The sequence below is a fragment of the Carassius carassius genome, chromosome 37 (assembly GCF_963082965.1).
Source record: "Carassius carassius chromosome 37, fCarCar2.1, whole genome shotgun sequence".
In the NCBI taxonomy this organism is placed as follows: Eukaryota; Metazoa; Chordata; class Actinopteri; order Cypriniformes; family Cyprinidae; genus Carassius; species Carassius carassius.
In genome coordinates this window covers 12,437,019-12,454,787 of record NC_081791.1, presented here as the reverse complement: position 1 = coordinate 12,454,787, position 17,769 = coordinate 12,437,019, and the positions used below count along the sequence as shown (strand labels likewise).

Below are 17,769 nucleotides of genomic sequence, written 5' to 3'. Positions count from 1 at the left end.
GTCACAATCCGCCCAAGAACATCCGATCTGGCAAACAAATGACGAGCAACAGATAAGCCATGGAGGCCGAGTTGTAGTACGAGACAAACTAGCCTAAAATAGTTGTATATTTACAGCCCAGTGTTATTTTCTCAAATCAAGCAGTGAACTATTCATAGACAGACGCGTTTGTATAAACCAATAGAGTTTGAAACTCAACAGGAACGGAGCTTCAGCTCGTGTGTGTCCACAGCACATTTTCAGAAATTACTTAAAATTCAACTATTCGCTCCAAAGTCCTATTGAACATCTGTAAACACAGCCGAGCCGATGATCGATCAGATGCTAAAGTATCGGTTTGTAAACAAAATGCATCCGCCGTGTACTTATCGATGAAGTTTGCGAACGTGCAATTAAAAATTAAATACCCGGAGCCTCAACGATGTTTTACAAAATAAGCCAAAAATAAATGACGTCGGCTCGCGAGAAAATATCAACCGTGTTACTATGAAGGTCTCGTGTATCATCTGTCATATCGATCAGCGGCCGAAAGAGTTGCATTAATTATCGGGATCTCATTAAAAAAACATGCACACATCAGAGCGTGCAGCTACATTATGAGGACTTGCAGAAAAAAAACTAGCAGTTGCCACCAAAAACTTTCCAGCGCCGCATTAGTCAATTTCACAAGGAACCGCCGTCACATTCCAGCACCGAATAAACGCAAACCTACCGTGGGAGCCCCACGCCACCGTCCCCAGTCTTTCTCCTCTTGATCTGTTGTTTTATTATTTTTTCAAAATTTTTTCTCTAATTTTTCTTTTTTCGGGGCCTGAGTGTCTCGCGCTCCTCAGGCTGCAGCAGCAGAGTTATGGGGCGCGCGAGCATTGTGGGAGTGTGACGTCAGGCCACTTTCACAAACTTTTCACAGGGGCTGGTAAACTGGTGTGTGCGCGCGCGTGTTGTGTGTGTTTTTGGGCTTGTAGTTTTCTTATCGTTATGATTGACGAATGATAACGGCGGGCCGACGAGGCTCGTCGCTGAATGTGCATCGAAAGTAAAAGGACTGAGACAGCCGATAGCGTTTTTTAATTATTTAATGCAGGCATGTTTAATGCAAGGTGTCAATAAGCAGCTCTTTATTTTGTCACATGTCTCTTTTGATTAATTTCTATTGAAGCTAAATATACGGTCTTAAGCAATTAAACCAATAATTCCAGTTATGAATTGAATTTGTTAAAAGCGTGAAGGAAGTATCAGTGGTTTGCATGAAGGTGTTAAGATGTTTCTTTCGAATGTTAACTGATATATATAATGTAAACATTTCAACTTTTTAACTTGTTTTTGCTGCAAGTAAAATCAAAGTAGTTCCACAATGCAGTGCTAAGTTCGTTGCACGAAAAACATATTAGACTAATATTATTTATTATGCAAACTTAAAAAACAGAGTAGAATAACAGAATTGTTTGTGGCAAGTTGAATGAATGGAAACATGTATGTAAACATTTTACAGTGTAACTTTTGTACAGGTTAGGTTTACAAATGTTACATAATAAATCTACATTGTATGTAATAAAAAATGGACATTTGTAGTTATTGTCTATTTACAGTGTTCTTTCAATCTAATATATATATATATATATAAATCAAATAGAAAGACAAAGGGTTATACACAAGTAAACAAACTGGTCTGTCAAAGCCCTGACATTAAAAGTTTTCATCTATTTCATGTTATTGCTGAAAATGGGATGTTTGTATTACAATGTCCACCATATTTACAAGTGAAGAAAAAAATTATAAGCAAGAAAAATAGGCTACAATAAATGCAGATATTCATCAAACTAAATTGTTGAGAGGATGTTGATTCAATGGGGAAGGCATTGAGAGTCATTCTGAATGATTAATTACTTCAGATAGAAATCAAGACACCATGCATAAACAAGGTCATTCACAAGCAAACGATCTTGGATGGTCCTTAAATATTCTGATCAGGCAAGATTTAATTCTCAAACGATTGTTTAACAAAAATAGTTTCTCTTTAGATATTTAATCAAGTATTAAGATAGTAAGATTTTATACTGTTTGAGAACTGCATAGCCTTGTGGTTATACACCTGAAGCGAATGTTTGATTTGATGAAAGATGTAGAGGGCAGGTCCCACGTGTAGTTTCCGATAGTCCCGTTTCACCTTGTGTTTAGGGGGAAGAATCACTTCCAGGGCACACCAGCCCGTTTCCTCACCACCCCAACCCCCCCGACCAGCGGGTGTGTGTGTGTGTGTGTCTAAGAGAGAGAGGGGGTGGGGGAGCAGGGGTCTTCAATAAGCCTCTCGACATGCTCAATGCAAAGGGGCGAAACCTTTCCGAGTTTTTATTTTTAAAAAAGAAAAAGAAAACCCTCCAGGAGCCCTTCTGGCACCTGAGTGAAATTAAATGTATTCACGAAGGTTTCAGGAGTTTTTTTCTTTCTTTCTTTCTTTTTCTTCTCTGTCCCGAATGTGAATTTATGAGATTTGTTTTGAAATTGTAAAAATAATAATAAAAATAATAATACAAAAATGTCTTGATATTGAATGCTAATTTGAAGTGATAATATCAGGGTTGAAACGGAATTGTTGTGGGTTTTGTGAGTTGGAGGGGAAGTTCACGAGATCGTTTGAAATGAAGAGATGTTTTAACTCAGGAATGTGCATCTGAATTTAAAAAGGAAAAAAAAGATATATACTCTGCTACGTTTATTTTAAGCCTTTCTCTTTTAATGCCTTACAGTCACTTAGCCTATATAAATAATATTAAACAGTTTTTTTTAATTTCAAAATAAATAATTTAAATGTCTGAAAGTAAATGCATTTTCTCCGAGCAACATTTATAGGCTACACAGGAAACATAAAAGCTGTCTAAACCTATACAAAGTGTTTGTTAAAAGATTCTCCAACAGTCGGTTGAGAGGAACATGAGAAGCTACAGATCTGAGATTTTACTTATAAGCTAAATGGACTCTAAAAAAAAAAAAAGTCTGATAATAATTACACCCGTTAATGTAACCCTGATTAAGTCATAATAAATTAATTCAGTTAAACTAATATCTTTACATTTAGATGTTACCACATAAAGCACTTTTTTCACATAGTGAGCTACACAGCATCATTTACAAACAATGCAAATCAGAATGACAGACTTGGAAAATTAATAGTTTGTACACCACATTAAATTTAGACCAAATAGATGAAATGATATTTTAAAAGACTTATGTGTGCAGACAAGAAAGAAAGATCAAAAGGGAAAGCCCAAATGACTGTACACTGTGTGGTAAGAGATGATTAAAGGTTAGGTGCTGGGGCTTTTATACAATTAAAAAAGACACAGCAAGAACCCCAAATTACTCATTGATCAAATAACAAGTAGGTTAAATGTGTTCATCTATTTTTTTATTTCCTTAAATGTTTAAAGATGTTTTTGATGCATATCTGATGCATGTGCAACAATCAGATCATTTAAAATGAAGTTAAACTGCATGAACATAATTACAGACCAATAATTACAGATTTACCCACCAAATATATTCTATATTCTGCTGAAGAAACTTGCCATAAATCACAATATGTGCAATTCCTTAAATTAAAAATCATTTAAATATATTATGGCCAATTTTCTTTAAAGAATGTGACGCTTTATGAACAGAACAGAGATTTTCTTTATTTTATATTGCTTTAGATATAAAATGTGGTTTAGAACAGAAGTTTGTGCAATGACAAATGTTGTTTTTGATTCATATTCTATCGTTTTTTTTTTTCTTTTACTGTCTGCATAAAACTTTTACTGTTTTTGTATGAAATGTAATAGGTTAAATGACATATATCAGGGTTCTTCAAATCTTGTCCTGGAGGGCCAATGCGCTGCTGAGTTTAGCTCCAACCTTGATCAAACTCACCTACCTGTGACTTTCTAATGATCCTGAAGACATTGATAAGCATGCTCAGGTGTGTTTGAGCTAAACTCTGTAGGACAGTGGATCTCGTGGGCCAGATTTGAGGATCCCTGACATATTTCTTGCTTAAAGCCATTGTTATGGTGTCAAAACATCTGAGATATATTGTGTGTTCAGATTATCTGAAGCATAACTGCTCTGAGTGCAGCGGTCAGAGGCGACTTCTCCAAACAGCACACAGTAGACTGTGAAGAGAAGGTCAGGTAAACTTCACACACACCGTGACGTGAAGGTGAGAGGGTGCTGCAGACCGAGCTGGGGAGCAGCGGAAGTTTAGCCAAACAAAAGAATTCACATTTCAAAGTACCTGTATATAAATTAATAATAAATAAAAAAAGTTTTTTTAATTAACTTTTTAAAACACCTAATAAGAACTATCTTTCAAAGTTTACTGCTGGCATAATTTTACATATTAGAGATGATCTTATATGCTAATAGGTGGCATTCTACAAAAACAGAAATATTAAAGCAGTGATTCACAATCTTTCTATTCCTCTAAACTGTTTTTTTTTTTTTTTTTTTTTTTCAGGGATCGAAGACTGTAGAAAAGAACTGGACTCATATGGACTAATAAAATTAATGATATTCCAATATCATGGAATGATATGCAGCAGTGAAGATAATACTGTTTATAATAAAGGCTCCATAAGGGTGTTTTTCCAGTGAGGCCATAGAAGAACCATTTTTGATTCCCCAAAGAGCCTTTCAGTGAACAGTTCTTAAATGAACCATTTTGAAGAACATTTAAAAAATTTAAAGAAACCTTTTCCAATGTAAAGAAATTTTTTTTCTGCATTTAAGATTCCAAGGATGTTCCTTTATTTTAAGATTGTAAGATGATTCAGAAACTTTCTCCAAATTTTCACATCAGTACAGCGCATGATATTCTTATTTTTACCATGAATTCAAAGTTCATTGTTAAGATATTAGTTAAGATATAAGTTGTGTTAATTCTTTTTGAGGAAAAAACAAAAACAAAACACTTATTGGTTCTATGAAAATGACCTAAACAGCTAATAGGAATAACAAGTAACTCCACTAAAAGTTTCTGAAAATGTCTTGTGGTGAATGCTTCAAAAGTACGGCGTATTTATGGCATGACCAAATATTTAGGTGAAATTAAAGCTTGCCTAACAACATAGTAGTTTGAAAACACTAAATAAATATGCTGAGGCCAAATGTAGAACATGACTAACTTGATTGAGTCCAGAAGGATGTCGTTTTAAAAAAATCAAAGAGTTCATTAAATTTGGGAAGTGGCCGCTTTCTCTCTCTCTCTCTCACACACACACACACACACACACACACACACACACACACACACACACACACACACACACACACACACACACACACACAAGCCTGTACAAACAGCTTCTGTTAGACATCAGCATCCACACACATTCATTCTTTGTCTTTTAGTTCTAAATCCAAAACACCCATTTAAAAAGAAGCTAGCTGAGGAGTCATTATCTGCTTGTTTGTTTATTTGTTCTTCTTTTTTTTTATTTCCCGGACTTTGCGGCTGGGCTTCATTCAGGTTGATTACAGTGGAGTGGTGGTCTGTCATTTAGATGCTCCAGATTGATTTTAAAGTGCTCTGTGAAACGCCACACACCACACTGCCGGCCCAGTAAAACCTCTCCTCTCTCTCCACCTCAAAAGTGCTTGTAAAAAAACCTATTATGAGGAACAAGGGGAGAGTGAGTTTCAAAGCAAAGTCAACCCTCCATTCCTTCAGGACCAGCTCCTAATTACTCTGTGATTAACCATGGGACTCACAAAGCCAATATTTGGCTCTTTATTATGCCATGATGACAGGAAACAGAATGGGGGAAATGCACACTAAAAAAAGCCCGACCGATGTTGTTAGAAGGGCAGTGGGGAACATCTGTGGCTGTTTAGGAGTAAGTAGCCAGTATTCAAAGCTCTAACAGGTTCAGGTGTCATCCTAATTCCTCCTGTTTGCATCTTGATGCTCTGTTAGGGGTGGTGCTAGCGCAGTGGATAAGACACATGTCTTTGGTGTGAGAGACCCGGGTTCGAATCCACTGTGAGACACCAATGTGTCCCTGAGCAAGACACTTAACCCCTAGTTGCTCCAGAGGTGTGCGACCTCTGACATATGTGGCAATTGTAAGTTGCTTTGGATAAAAGCGTCAGCTAAGTGAATAAATGTAAATGTAATGTTAGCTTGATTTATACAAAATCCAGCACATTTATTCAAAGGATCCTGTGACATCCTAGACATCCTATAAAAGTTACCAATGCCATGCATAACAAATAAAATAAAAAAACATCTATGAAAACAAAGGCAATTAAGCAGGGGGTGATTTTGTACACATCTGGAGTGGATTTTCTCACCAGAACAGTCCACACAAAATCAGCTCTACAGTTGCCTTCTCCCCCCTCTGCGCTGCTAAATTGGGGACTGTATTGGGTCAAGGGGAGCATGTTTTTTTTTTTGTTTGGTTAAAAGCAGATGGTTGGTTTATATTAGCTCAGGAAGGTGATAAACATCTTTGACGCACTGTCAAATCACCAATAGAGTGATCCTGGAAGCCCGAGCTCTGTGTTCAGAGACTGTGGCATGGGTACTTTTCACCTGTAATGTTAAATAAATGTCATACATTCGGACCTACTATTCTTTGGCTTTCTTTTTATCATAAGAACATGTTTTGTGAATGTTTCAACTGCTGCTCATACAGTGAAAGTCAATTACACATATATTGTATGGACAAAAAACATAAACACTGATACACAGAACACAAAAGTCTTATGGTTTGGAATATGTTTTTTTTTTGGGTAAGTAAATAATGAAGAATTTTATTTTTAGGGTGAATTATTCCTTTAAGATTTCACCGAGGATGTCTAAATCTGCAGATGTCAAAATAAAATAAAATAAAATAAAAATCTGATGATTCAAATGTGTTTTGGACATTTTTTTTAAATTGACTATTTGAGGATGAACCGACCTATTTTATTAATTTTGTATTGCATAAAAACAACTTTTATTTTATTATTTAAAGCAAAGCAGTTTATGAAAAAACTAATTATATTTTCTACTTATTATTTTATTTTTTATTTATTTTGGTAGGAAATGTAAAACTATACAGTATGGGTAAATAAAAAGCCATGACATATTCACTGCTTTCATTACATTTTTGGGTGAACTATAGATTTCCCTGTGGATGTCTGTAGACAAATACAATTAAATAATCATACAAAATAAAATTCTAAGCTTTATATATATATATACTCACACACGACCAAATCAACCTGACTACATTAGATTGCACCAGTTCATTTAAGGGTTAGAGGAGGTAGACATTGCTCCATGTTATCACTTTTTACATAACTATTTATTGTTCCATTTTTAGAAATGTTTCAATGTCATAATTTGACTTTTTAATGGCTCTAAGATAAAGTCCAGAAAGCAAGAGGAAAGTGTGTGGGAAGGTAGGTTAGCCTGAGCCCTAAGGTAACAGCAACAACCTGCTATTTCACCCGTCAGGCCGTCATTGCAGTGGCTCTGTTCAGCACTGATAAGACTCTTGGGTGGACCTAGCAGAGCTGTGCACATGCATCACACACTCCTTCTTATTAATCTTCAGAAACAGATAACATGACGTCCGTAAGATGATCCTGATCATGTCCTCCGTGAACTGGTTGATGCACCATGTTTTTTCCCTCGCGGTTACGAAGCCACTAACACGTCTTTGAGTGTGAAATTACGTACAGGAAGGGATGAGCTCGGTTTTTTTACATTCACATTTAGAGGAAACATTTGTTCTCTCGGAGTTGCTGTTCCCCTCTCTCATCATAAGCGCAGGCTTTGCTCGAGCACACAATGAGAATGAGAACCGATTGTTTTAACCTCTATCTCATGGCCTTTGAAGATGTGATTCGCTTCCTCACCTGAAGGAAGTTTCAGAACTCTGCACAGTTAGAAAGCGAGAGCAACCCAGTCTCGCTCCGCTTTGTTATCATCGCAGTCATCTCTAACAATGAAAAACACTGTCTGCTGTGTGCACATGTGAACATTTCAATGGAGGGGGGATGGGCCAGGTCATTAGAGAGCAGGGATAAAGGGAGGGCAGTAGGCACAGGAAACAGAGAAACATGTTGACAGAGTGCAAGAGGAAACGTTGAGAGATATGACGAGACAACAGAGTTATATATATATATACCCTGTGGTCTTAACGGCTTGCCCACCGAAACCTACTGGACATTCGGTGATAGCAATCTATTGACCAGACCTTTTTCGGTTGGACATTATCACATTTCCTTCAGAAGTCACTCCTGATATGCTTGAACATGCTGCGTTGGTGATAACTTGATTGGCAATCTTCACTCAGTGAACTTTTAGGTACCAGCAACCTTATAAAAAATATTACGTAATTCTTCAAAATGTGCTTCATGTGGTAATTTCTAAATTAAATGATTTTGTTCAAGTAAAAAAAAAAAAAAAAAACTTTAACATGAAAAATAATGACTGGTTTCCAACTGGTTTCTCAAAGAGTTTTTCAGTGGTTGGTCAGAAACAAAGCCACGCCCCTAAATTAACACTATTAGTTGAACCAGTGTTGCTGTTGCTGGGCAGGTTAGGTTCTCAAACAAACAAGAGTAATGTTTTGATACAGCAACAGGGCAGCAGTTTTTTTTTTTTTTTTTTTTTTTTTAAGGTAAATATATCCAGAAAGGATTTACTTTTAGCTCTTTTTACGTATTAAGATAAAAGGAGAAAGTATCTGGACATTTTTCAATGGTCGTTCAATGCTAGCGATCTATTGACCAGACCCTTTTCAGCTGGACATTATCATATTTCCTGCAGAAGTCACTCCTGATATCCTTGACCATGTTGCATCAGTGATAACTTGATTGACCATTATCACTCAGTGAATTTATAGGTACCAGGTACATCACTTTACTGTGTTTTGATACTCACAATAGTGTAAGTGTCAGATTTACATGTTTTATATTGATACAATGGTGATACTACATGTGCATATCCACTCAAATTTATCACTACATGCCAGGGCCATTTTTAGCCATGTGGAGTGCGTGTGTGAATTCCCATGGAGGGGGCTGGAGTGGAGCAACCATGTTGCACACACATGTTGCTTTTAATGATGGGTTTTGATAAAAGAGCTTTGGATTAGGCACAAACTCTTTTTCATTTATGGTATATCACTTTATCATCATTGAATATCACCAGCACTCAACAGTTGAGCTACATTGGCGGAAATGTGCTTCCCTTAGTTGTGCTGTCAGAGAATTTCTTCAGAAAATAGAGATGTATGAGGAAGATTAACCAGAATAATTCATTCCCTTATGAAAAACAAGTACACTTTAGCATACTTAAAAAAAAGGAAATAATATATTTTTTAAAGAATATACTTAAATGCAATGCTTTCAAACACTTAATATCATCATATATTGATATATATATACAATAAATTAAAATGTGTTTTAGTTTAAATGTATATTTAAAAAAAAGTTTTCGACCTGCTTAAGTACATCTTCATATGTAATTACATCTGCTGTCTTTGAAATGTGCTTGAAATGTGTGTATGATACTTTAATGCCATTTTTATTGAAACAGGTATTTAAATATATTTGTATCATTTGCAATGATGAAGTCGCATTTTAGTACAGTTAAAATATATGAACTTTAAGTGTAACATCTTTACATATGCTTTAGTATGTTAGTCAACGCATTCAAATGAGTGAACTTCTTTAATGCATGACAAGATTATTGAAACAATTTAAAATGTTCTTTAAAGTAAAACCTTTAATTTGACATTATGAAAAGGTAATTTTTTTAAAAGTGTATTAAAAAATGTAGTCATGAAAGTCTACACTCTTAAAAGCTTTTATTTAATTAATTATATCATCTGCAGTTGTACTTATAACGATTGAAAATACACAACACATCATTGCACATTTAATACAATTAAGCACTCTTCTTTTCCCCAGATATGTCCAGGTCCATAAACATAAAACCTCTCTAATGTATAAATTATGAACATACACTTTAAACACATGGTTCTTACTGTAGATGAGAAAACGAACTAAGATACCAACGTTTTTTGACATTGTTTGTACTACATGTGAAATTGTCCATGGGGTAGAAGTGTATGTTTATTCTTTTGTATTTGTACGTTTATTCTCTTTAAATTAATATGTATTGAGATGCATAGCAGCAGTGAAAGCTTCATGTTCTAGTTCAGACTGCAACATTCAACATGTGACATCCATTCAGTGCAATCAATGGCTCACACATGAGTCACTCTTGAGTAAATAACAAATTCTTCTGACAGAAATTAATCAGTTTCTTCTGCAAAGTTATTAAAAGAGTTCAAAGAGTTCCTCAGATGAGCAGCTCGACACAGTCTGAGTTGATTTTAGAGTTGAACAAAAGAACGGACAATACATATCAAACATAGCAAAAGAAAAGTGCAATGGAGACACAGGACAAGTTATAGTCTTTTCACTTTAGGTTATAATCAAGAAGACGTGCAATTAAGAAAATGCACACTGTTCAACAAAATGTAAGGTTATTTGAAATGCCATCTGCACCATTTAAGTGCTGAAACAAAGCTGGTCGAATCAAGTCAGGTCATGCAAAGCATATGTATATACCCTGGACCAAAAAAACAGTCATAAGTAACACAGATATACTTGTAGCAGTAACCAACTATACATTGTATGAGTGAAATATATATATATATATATATATATATATATATATATATATATATATATATATATATATATATATTATGCCAAAAATCATTAGGATATTAAGTAAAGATCATGTTACCTGAAGATATTTTATAAATTTCCTACCGTAAATATATAAAAAATTAATTTTTGAGTAGTACTATGCATTGCTAAGGACTTCATTTGGACAACTTTAAAGGCAATTTTCACAGTATTTAGATGTTTTTGCACCCTCAGATTCTAGATATTCAAATAGTTGTATTCCAAATATTATCCTATCCTAACAAAACATACATCAGTGGAAAGCTTATGTATTATTAGAAAATTGAGCTTTATGACTGGTTATGTGGTACAGGGTCACAAATGTGTTACTGAAACACAGACCCTTGAATAGAAAAAAATAAAAACATTCAAATCGACAGAAAACCTCTGGGAAGAAGTGTTGTGCAAACAAAAACATTTAATTTTTTTTTCTTTCATATATTTAACCATTTTATTGTATGCTTGTAAATCTGTAAATATGTGTCATTTATATATATATATATTTATATATATATATATATATAATGTTTTTAAAAGACTCTTGTGGCAAAACTCAGCAGGATGTGAAGGGTTAACCTTCCCTTCGCAGTGCATTGTGGGATAGCGAATGATCAGCGATGGCGGCCAGACCAAAGCATCTGAAACTTTTCATTGTAACTTTATTGCATTTAACATTCCTTTCTTTGCACGTATTTATCGACGCCGCAGACGTGACGTGGGATGAAAACGGATACATCCTGTACTGTCCGTGCATGGGTATGAGAGCAGGACGCTTCTGAGACGTTTACTCATTAGCTCAAAGTCTTCAATGACAGTTAAATGAAGCGTGTAAACCAGAAGCCAGGACTGTACAGTTAAAAAGCGTCTGCATTGTATGAGTTGTATTGGGATGATAAACACGTTTCTCCTATATGTTCTTCTTCAGGTCGGTTTGGAAACCAAGTGGATCATTTTCTCGGATCACTGGCTTTTGCTAAAATGCTGAACCGAACACTCGCGGTTCCGCCGTGGATTGTTTACCGCCATCACTCGCCGCCTTTTACAAATGTAAACACTACACCTGTCACTCGAGCAGGAAATCACACTTAACTGATAGTGTTTGGAGCACAGTAGCTGCCTGCTTTATAACTGCTCCAAACCAGAGTTATTTTAGTATTATTTATATAAACTCATAGTCTTTATTAATACTTTGGATTGTTTTATTTTTGTTTTGTTTTCATTTGTAGTTTAAAATGTAATATTTTAATATATTTTGATAAATAATATTTCAATTTGGCTTTATTTTTAATTTGCTTATAGTAATTTTACTCATTTTCATTTGATTTACCCAAGTTTTTCCATAATTCTATTTTTATTTAATTTCAGCTTTATTTCACTTGTCAAAAATGATTTGTAACAAACATTGGGCAAAGATGGTCATTAGCGGTCCCTAACCAGTGTTGCTTTAGAATTATATTAATTTATTATTGTATTTTATATTATTATAGCTTTTATTTAATATTATTAACTTTGTTTTCATTTTAATTTGAGTTTGTTTTAGTCCTTTTGTTATGTGCTTTTGTCACACAAACACACACACACACACAATTCTGTTTAGCTTTAAATTTATTTTAGATAGTTGCCAAGGCAAGTTGTCTAATTTTCTATTCCCCCCCCCTTTAATTTGATGTGTTTCATTTAATATTTATATTTCATCCAGTAACAGTTTTGAATAGTTTTAGTATTTTACACTAGTTTAGTTTAGTTACAATAGCAACATTGGTTCAGACTGATCATTGGTTGGTTCATATTGGTCATTAGATAGTCCAGACTTATCACAAGTTGTTCCAAGCTGGAAAACCACCAGCGACCAGCTAGTTTTGAAACGTAGAGGCTGATCAAACTAATGACTAGCTGTCACACTAGTAGATCAATAGGAGAAAGGACAAATAAATTGATAAGGTACAGTAGGCTTCTGTGTTTCTCTGGAACAGGTGCATGTTCCCTACAGTGAGTATTTCCAGTTGGAGCCAGTGAAGCAGTACCACCGTGTGGTGAGTCTAGAGGACTTCATGGAGCACTTGGCTCCTAAGCACTGGCCCCTTGGTCAGAGAGTGGCCTACTGCTTTGAGTCCGCAGCTCACAGGAGCATAGACAAAAAGAGCTGTCCGATGAAGGTAATATGACTGTTCGTTCTTCAAGGACCTTTGGCAGACATAAAACTTTTTTTTTCTAAACTATTATGCCCCATGCTATGGAAACACTGCCATCTATTGGACTTCTAGCAGATCTGATAACATAACAGTGCACTTGTAATGTAGCCTGTCGATTCCGATGCAGGACGGAAATCCATTCGGTCCATTTTGGGATCATATCGGAGTCGACTTTGATCGCTCTGTTCTTTTTGGAGGACTGTCATTCAGTTCCTACTACCAGCCGCACTGGATTAAAAGGTACGTTTGAGCTGAAAGGCTCACATGAATGTAAACTATAGCACTCAGACTCCCTCTACCCTACTTTTCTCACTCTCAATCTCTGTGTTTCTCTATTTCTTCAGGTTTCCCCCAAAAGAGCATCCAGTTCTCGCTCTTCCAGGAGCCCCAGCGCAGTTCCCCATTCTAGAGGAGCACATTGGACTGCAGGAGTATGTGGTGTGGTCTGAAAAAATGGTGCAGGAAGGAGAAAGTCACATCAGAAGCCTGCTAAACCGACCCTACGTAGGAATTCATCTGAGGATTGGCTCAGATTGGGTGAGCTTTGTGTGTCCTGATGTGAATTTCCCATAATTCAGATTCAAATGGCAAATGTTTTTTTTTTATTATCAGAAGTGCACTTACAAAATATTATAATGCCTTTCAATATTTATTTTTGAATGAAAATAATACTTGGCAGCAGACGCTTTTATACAAATCGACTTACGAAAGAGGAACTAACTGTTAAATAAATTTATTAACAGTGTGTTAAATTGATGACTTTTATAATGTTACAAAATATTTATTTCAAATAAATTCTGCTGTTTTGAATTTTGAAAGCTGACAATTAATACATGAATTACATTTTAAGACACATCTAAGCAGAAATTTTTAATGTTAAAATATTTCACAATGTCTTTACTATAATTGAAAATATTTTATCAATTTTAAAAATTATGAATTATATATATATATATATATATATATATATATATATATATATATATATATATATATATATATATATATATATATATATACAGTACAGACCAAAAGTCCAAAAGTTTGGACACACCTTCTCATTCAAAGAGTTTTCTTTATTTTCATGACTATGAAAATTGTAGATTCACACTGAAGGCATCAAAACTATGAATTAACACATGTGGAATTATATATGGAATTATATACATAACAAAAAAGTGTGAAACAACTGAAAATATGTCATATTCTAGGTTCTTCAAAGTAGCCACCTTTTGCTTTGATTACTGCTTTGCACACTCTTGGCATTCTCTTGATGAGCTTCAAGAGGTAGTCACCTGAAATGGTTTTCACTTCACAGGTGTGCCCTGTCAGGTTTAACAAGTGTGATTTCTTGCCTTATAAATGGGGTTGGGACCATCAGTTGTGTTGTGCAGAAGTCAGGTGGATACACAGCTGATAGTCCTACTGAATAGACTGTTAGAGTTTGTATTATGGCAAGAAAAAAGCAGCTAAGTACAGGAAAACGAGTGGCCATCATTACTTTAAGAAATGAAGGTCAGTCAGGCCGAAAAATTGGGAAAACTTTGAAAGTGTCCCCAAGTGCAGTCACAAAAACCGTCAAGCGCTACTAAGAAACTGGCTCACATGCAGACCGCCCCAGGAAAGGAAGACCAAGAGTCACCTCTGCTGTGGAGGATAAGTTCATCCGAGTCACCAGCCTCAGAAATCGCAGGTTAACAGCAGCTCAGATTAGAGACCAGGTCAATGGCACATGGAGTTCTAGCAGCAGACACATCTCTAGAACAACTGTTAAGTGGAGACCGTGTGAATCAGGCCTTCATGGTAGAATATCTGCTAGGAAACCACTGCTAAAGAATGGCAACAAGCAGAAGAGTGACGTGACGTGACATTCAGCCAAGTATGGTGACCCATACTCAGAATTTGTGCTCTGTGTGTATGTACTTCGGATGGGTTAAATGCAGAGCACAAATTCTGAGTATGGGTGAACGCACACTGTGAGCACACAACCCGGAGCAGTGGGCAGCCATTTATGCTACGGCGCCCGGGGAGCAGTTGGGGGTTCAATGCCTTGCTCAAGGGCACCTAAGACATGGTATTGAAGGTGGAGAGAGAACTGTACATGCACTCCCCCACCCACAATTCCTGCCGGCCCGGGACTCGAACTCACAACCTTTCGATTGGGAGTCCGACTCTCTAACCATTAGGCCACGACTTCCCAGAGACTTGTTTGGGCTAAAGAACACAAGGAATGGACATTAGACCAGTGGAAATCTGTGCTTTAGTCTGATGAGTCCAAATTTGAGATCTCAGAAAAGGTGAACAGATGGACTCTACATGCCTGGTTCCCACCGTGAAGCATGGAGGAGGAGGAGGTGTGATGGTGTGGGGGTGCTTTGCTGGTGACACTGTTGGGGATTTATTCAAAATTGAAGGCATACTGAACCAGCATGGCTACCACAGCATGCTTTTCCATCCGGTTTGCGTTTAGTTGGACCATCATTTATTTTTCAACAGGACAATGACCCCAAACACACCTCCAGGCTGTGTAAGGGCTATTTGACCAAGAAGGAGAGTGATGGGGTGCTGCGCCAGATGACCTGGCCTCCACAGTCACCGGACCTGAACCCAATCGAGATGGTTTAGGGGTTTAGGGGTGAGCTGGACCGCAGACAGAAGGCAAAAGGGACAACAAGTGCTAAGCATCTCTCGGGGAACTCCTTCAAGACTGTTGGAAGACCATTTCAGGTGACTACTTCTTGAAGCTCATCAAGAGAATGCCAAGAGTGTGCAAAGCAGTAATCAAAGCAAAAGGTGGCTACTTTGAAGAACCTAGAATATGACATATTTTCAGTTGTTTCACACTTTTTTGTTATGTATATAATTCCATATATAATTCCACATGTGTTAATTCATAGTTTTGATGCCTTCAGTGTGACTCTACAATTTTCATAGTCATGAAAATAAAGAAAACCCTTTGAATGAGAAGGTGTGTCCAAACTTTTGGACTGTACTGTATATATATATAATAAATATATCTTTGTTATTGGTTAAAATAGTCTTAGACATGGCATAACAAACAAAGATTTAAATAAATAGATCCTACTGGATATGATATAAAAATTCCAGTAAATTATATGATCTCATCATAACATTTGTGCTCCAAAGTTATAACTGATATATTTTTGATGGTTTTATTCCTGAAGTACCAATACAAAATGCAGAATTTTAGGCCTGAACTGGATCATACACATCATCCTCCTAACAATTTTTTCTTTTTTTTTTACCATTCCAGCAAAATGCCTGCAAGCTTCTGAAGTCCGGTGATACCGGTCCTCACTTCATGGCATCTCCACAGTGTGTGGGATATGACCGGCAGACTGCCCTGCCGCTGACCATGACCATGTGTTTACCGGATCTGTCTGAGATCCGCCGTGCGGTGAAGCTCTGGGTGAAGAACACCAACGCTCAGTCAGTTTACATAGCCACCGACTCTGAATCACACACCGCGGAGATTCAGAAACTCTTCAAGGGCAAGGTGAGGATTAACAGTTTAACATTACAGATGTTGCAGAAAATAAAGCTGATGACAGATTTTGTGCAGGTGAAGGTCGTGAGCTTGCAGCCGGACACTGCTCAGATTGACCTGTATGTCCTTGGTCAGGCCGATCACTTCATCGGCAACTGTGTTTCGTCCTTCTCAGCCTTTGTTAAAAGGGAGAGAGATGTTCACGGGAGACCCTCTTCATTCTTTGGAATGGACTACCTAGGAAAAAGGAAAGGAAAAGAGGAACTCTAATAAAATGACAGAGTTACGTTTTTGTAACTGGTAAGCTGGTTGACGTTTTGCATGTTTCAGGTGTTTGGTGATATTTTCAACAAGAACATTTGGATATAGGGTTCACGTAATTAAATGAAGGGAGAACAAGAGTTAGTTCCTTAATAATTTCTCTGGATGCTGCATTTCTCCCATGTTGCACTACTACATTTACTGTGAGCAACCATGATATCATTGAGATTTTTGTACTGGCTCATTTGCATTTTTGAGGATGTAAAAACTGCCCCCTGTGAGGGTTGAGAAATTCTGCTAGAGAGACAATTCAAGCTTTAGTTGTTGGAAATTGCACTTTTTATAGTTGAAGGCCATTTCAGACCTCCAGAGGCATCCAGATGTGCAGTGCTCTAGTGATTGCTGAAAATGAACATTTGTGTCACTGTATGACAAGAATGTCTGCATCAAATCAAATTGCAGAAATGTTTTATAAATGTTTTAAGATGTACTTATTAGTAATTTTGTACAACTTTAAAAGACATTCCTCAAGGTAGTTTACAATTAAAAATATTACAAGCAGTATTTTGTGTGTATGTTTTATGTTTGTTCTTCGGTTTTATGATCTATTTAAAAAGGCTTTCTTTTAAAATTTAAACCAAATGAGTATATATGCATTAAAAAAAAAGATATGAATGAATAAATAAAACTTTAAATGGAATGGTTAATGCCCTACAGTTCAATTTCAAATTTTCACATTTCTAAACTTTTTAATGTAATTGAAAGAAGTCTCTTATGCTCGTCCAAGCTATTTATCTGATTTTCTGATCAATAAATATTTCTCATTATCAGTGTTGAAACCGTTATGCTGCTTTCAATTTCTTGTGGAAACCATTTTTTTTTAAAATCAAATTTAGGTGAATCTAATGTTAGTATATGTGTGTGTGTATATATATATATATATATATATATATATATATATATATATAGAAATAGAAATGTTTCGTAGCATAATAAATGACTTTGCTATTAACTTTGATAAATTTGAAGCATCACTGCTAGGTAAAAGTATTAATTTCTTTAAAAAAAATAAAT

At 36.0% G+C, this 17,769-nt stretch overlaps 2 protein-coding genes across 2 annotated transcripts in view; one reads left to right on the top strand and one right to left on the bottom strand.

Annotated features, from left to right (window-relative positions):
- Positions 1–875, bottom strand: part of plagl2 (pleiomorphic adenoma gene-like 2) — a 43,165-nt gene extending 42,290 nt beyond the window's left edge. The window contains exon 1 of the mRNA XM_059527499.1: positions 713–875. The gene's annotated coding sequence lies outside the window, so the exon portion shown is untranslated. The remainder of the gene's footprint in view (positions 1–712) is intronic.
- Positions 876–11,311: 10,436 nt separating this feature from the next.
- Positions 11,312–17,259, top strand: pofut1 (protein O-fucosyltransferase 1). The gene is made up of 7 exons (XM_059527498.1): positions 11,312–11,490; positions 11,660–11,781; positions 12,708–12,890; positions 13,054–13,166; positions 13,271–13,463; positions 16,201–16,443; positions 16,510–17,259. The coding sequence occupies exons 1-7, from the start codon at positions 11,352–11,354 to the stop codon at positions 16,702–16,704; spliced, it is 1,188 nt and encodes a 395-aa protein (XP_059383481.1). The 5' UTR covers positions 11,312–11,351; the 3' UTR covers positions 16,705–17,259.
- The last annotated feature ends 510 nt before the right edge of the window (positions 17,260–17,769 follow it).

Bases quoted from the DNA above. Each gene is read 5' to 3' on its own strand.
- pofut1 (XM_059527498.1), top strand. From the start codon at position 11,352: ATGGCGGCCAGACCAAAGCATCTGAAACTTTTCATTGTAACTTTATTG. The intron at 13,167-13,270 runs GTACGTTTGAGC...CTATTTCTTCAG, and splicing joins CAGCCGCACTGGATTAAAAG to GTTTCCCCCAAAAGAGCATC. The intron at 16,444-16,509 runs GTGAGGATTAAC...GATTTTGTGCAG, and splicing joins AGAAACTCTTCAAGGGCAAG to GTGAAGGTCGTGAGCTTGCA.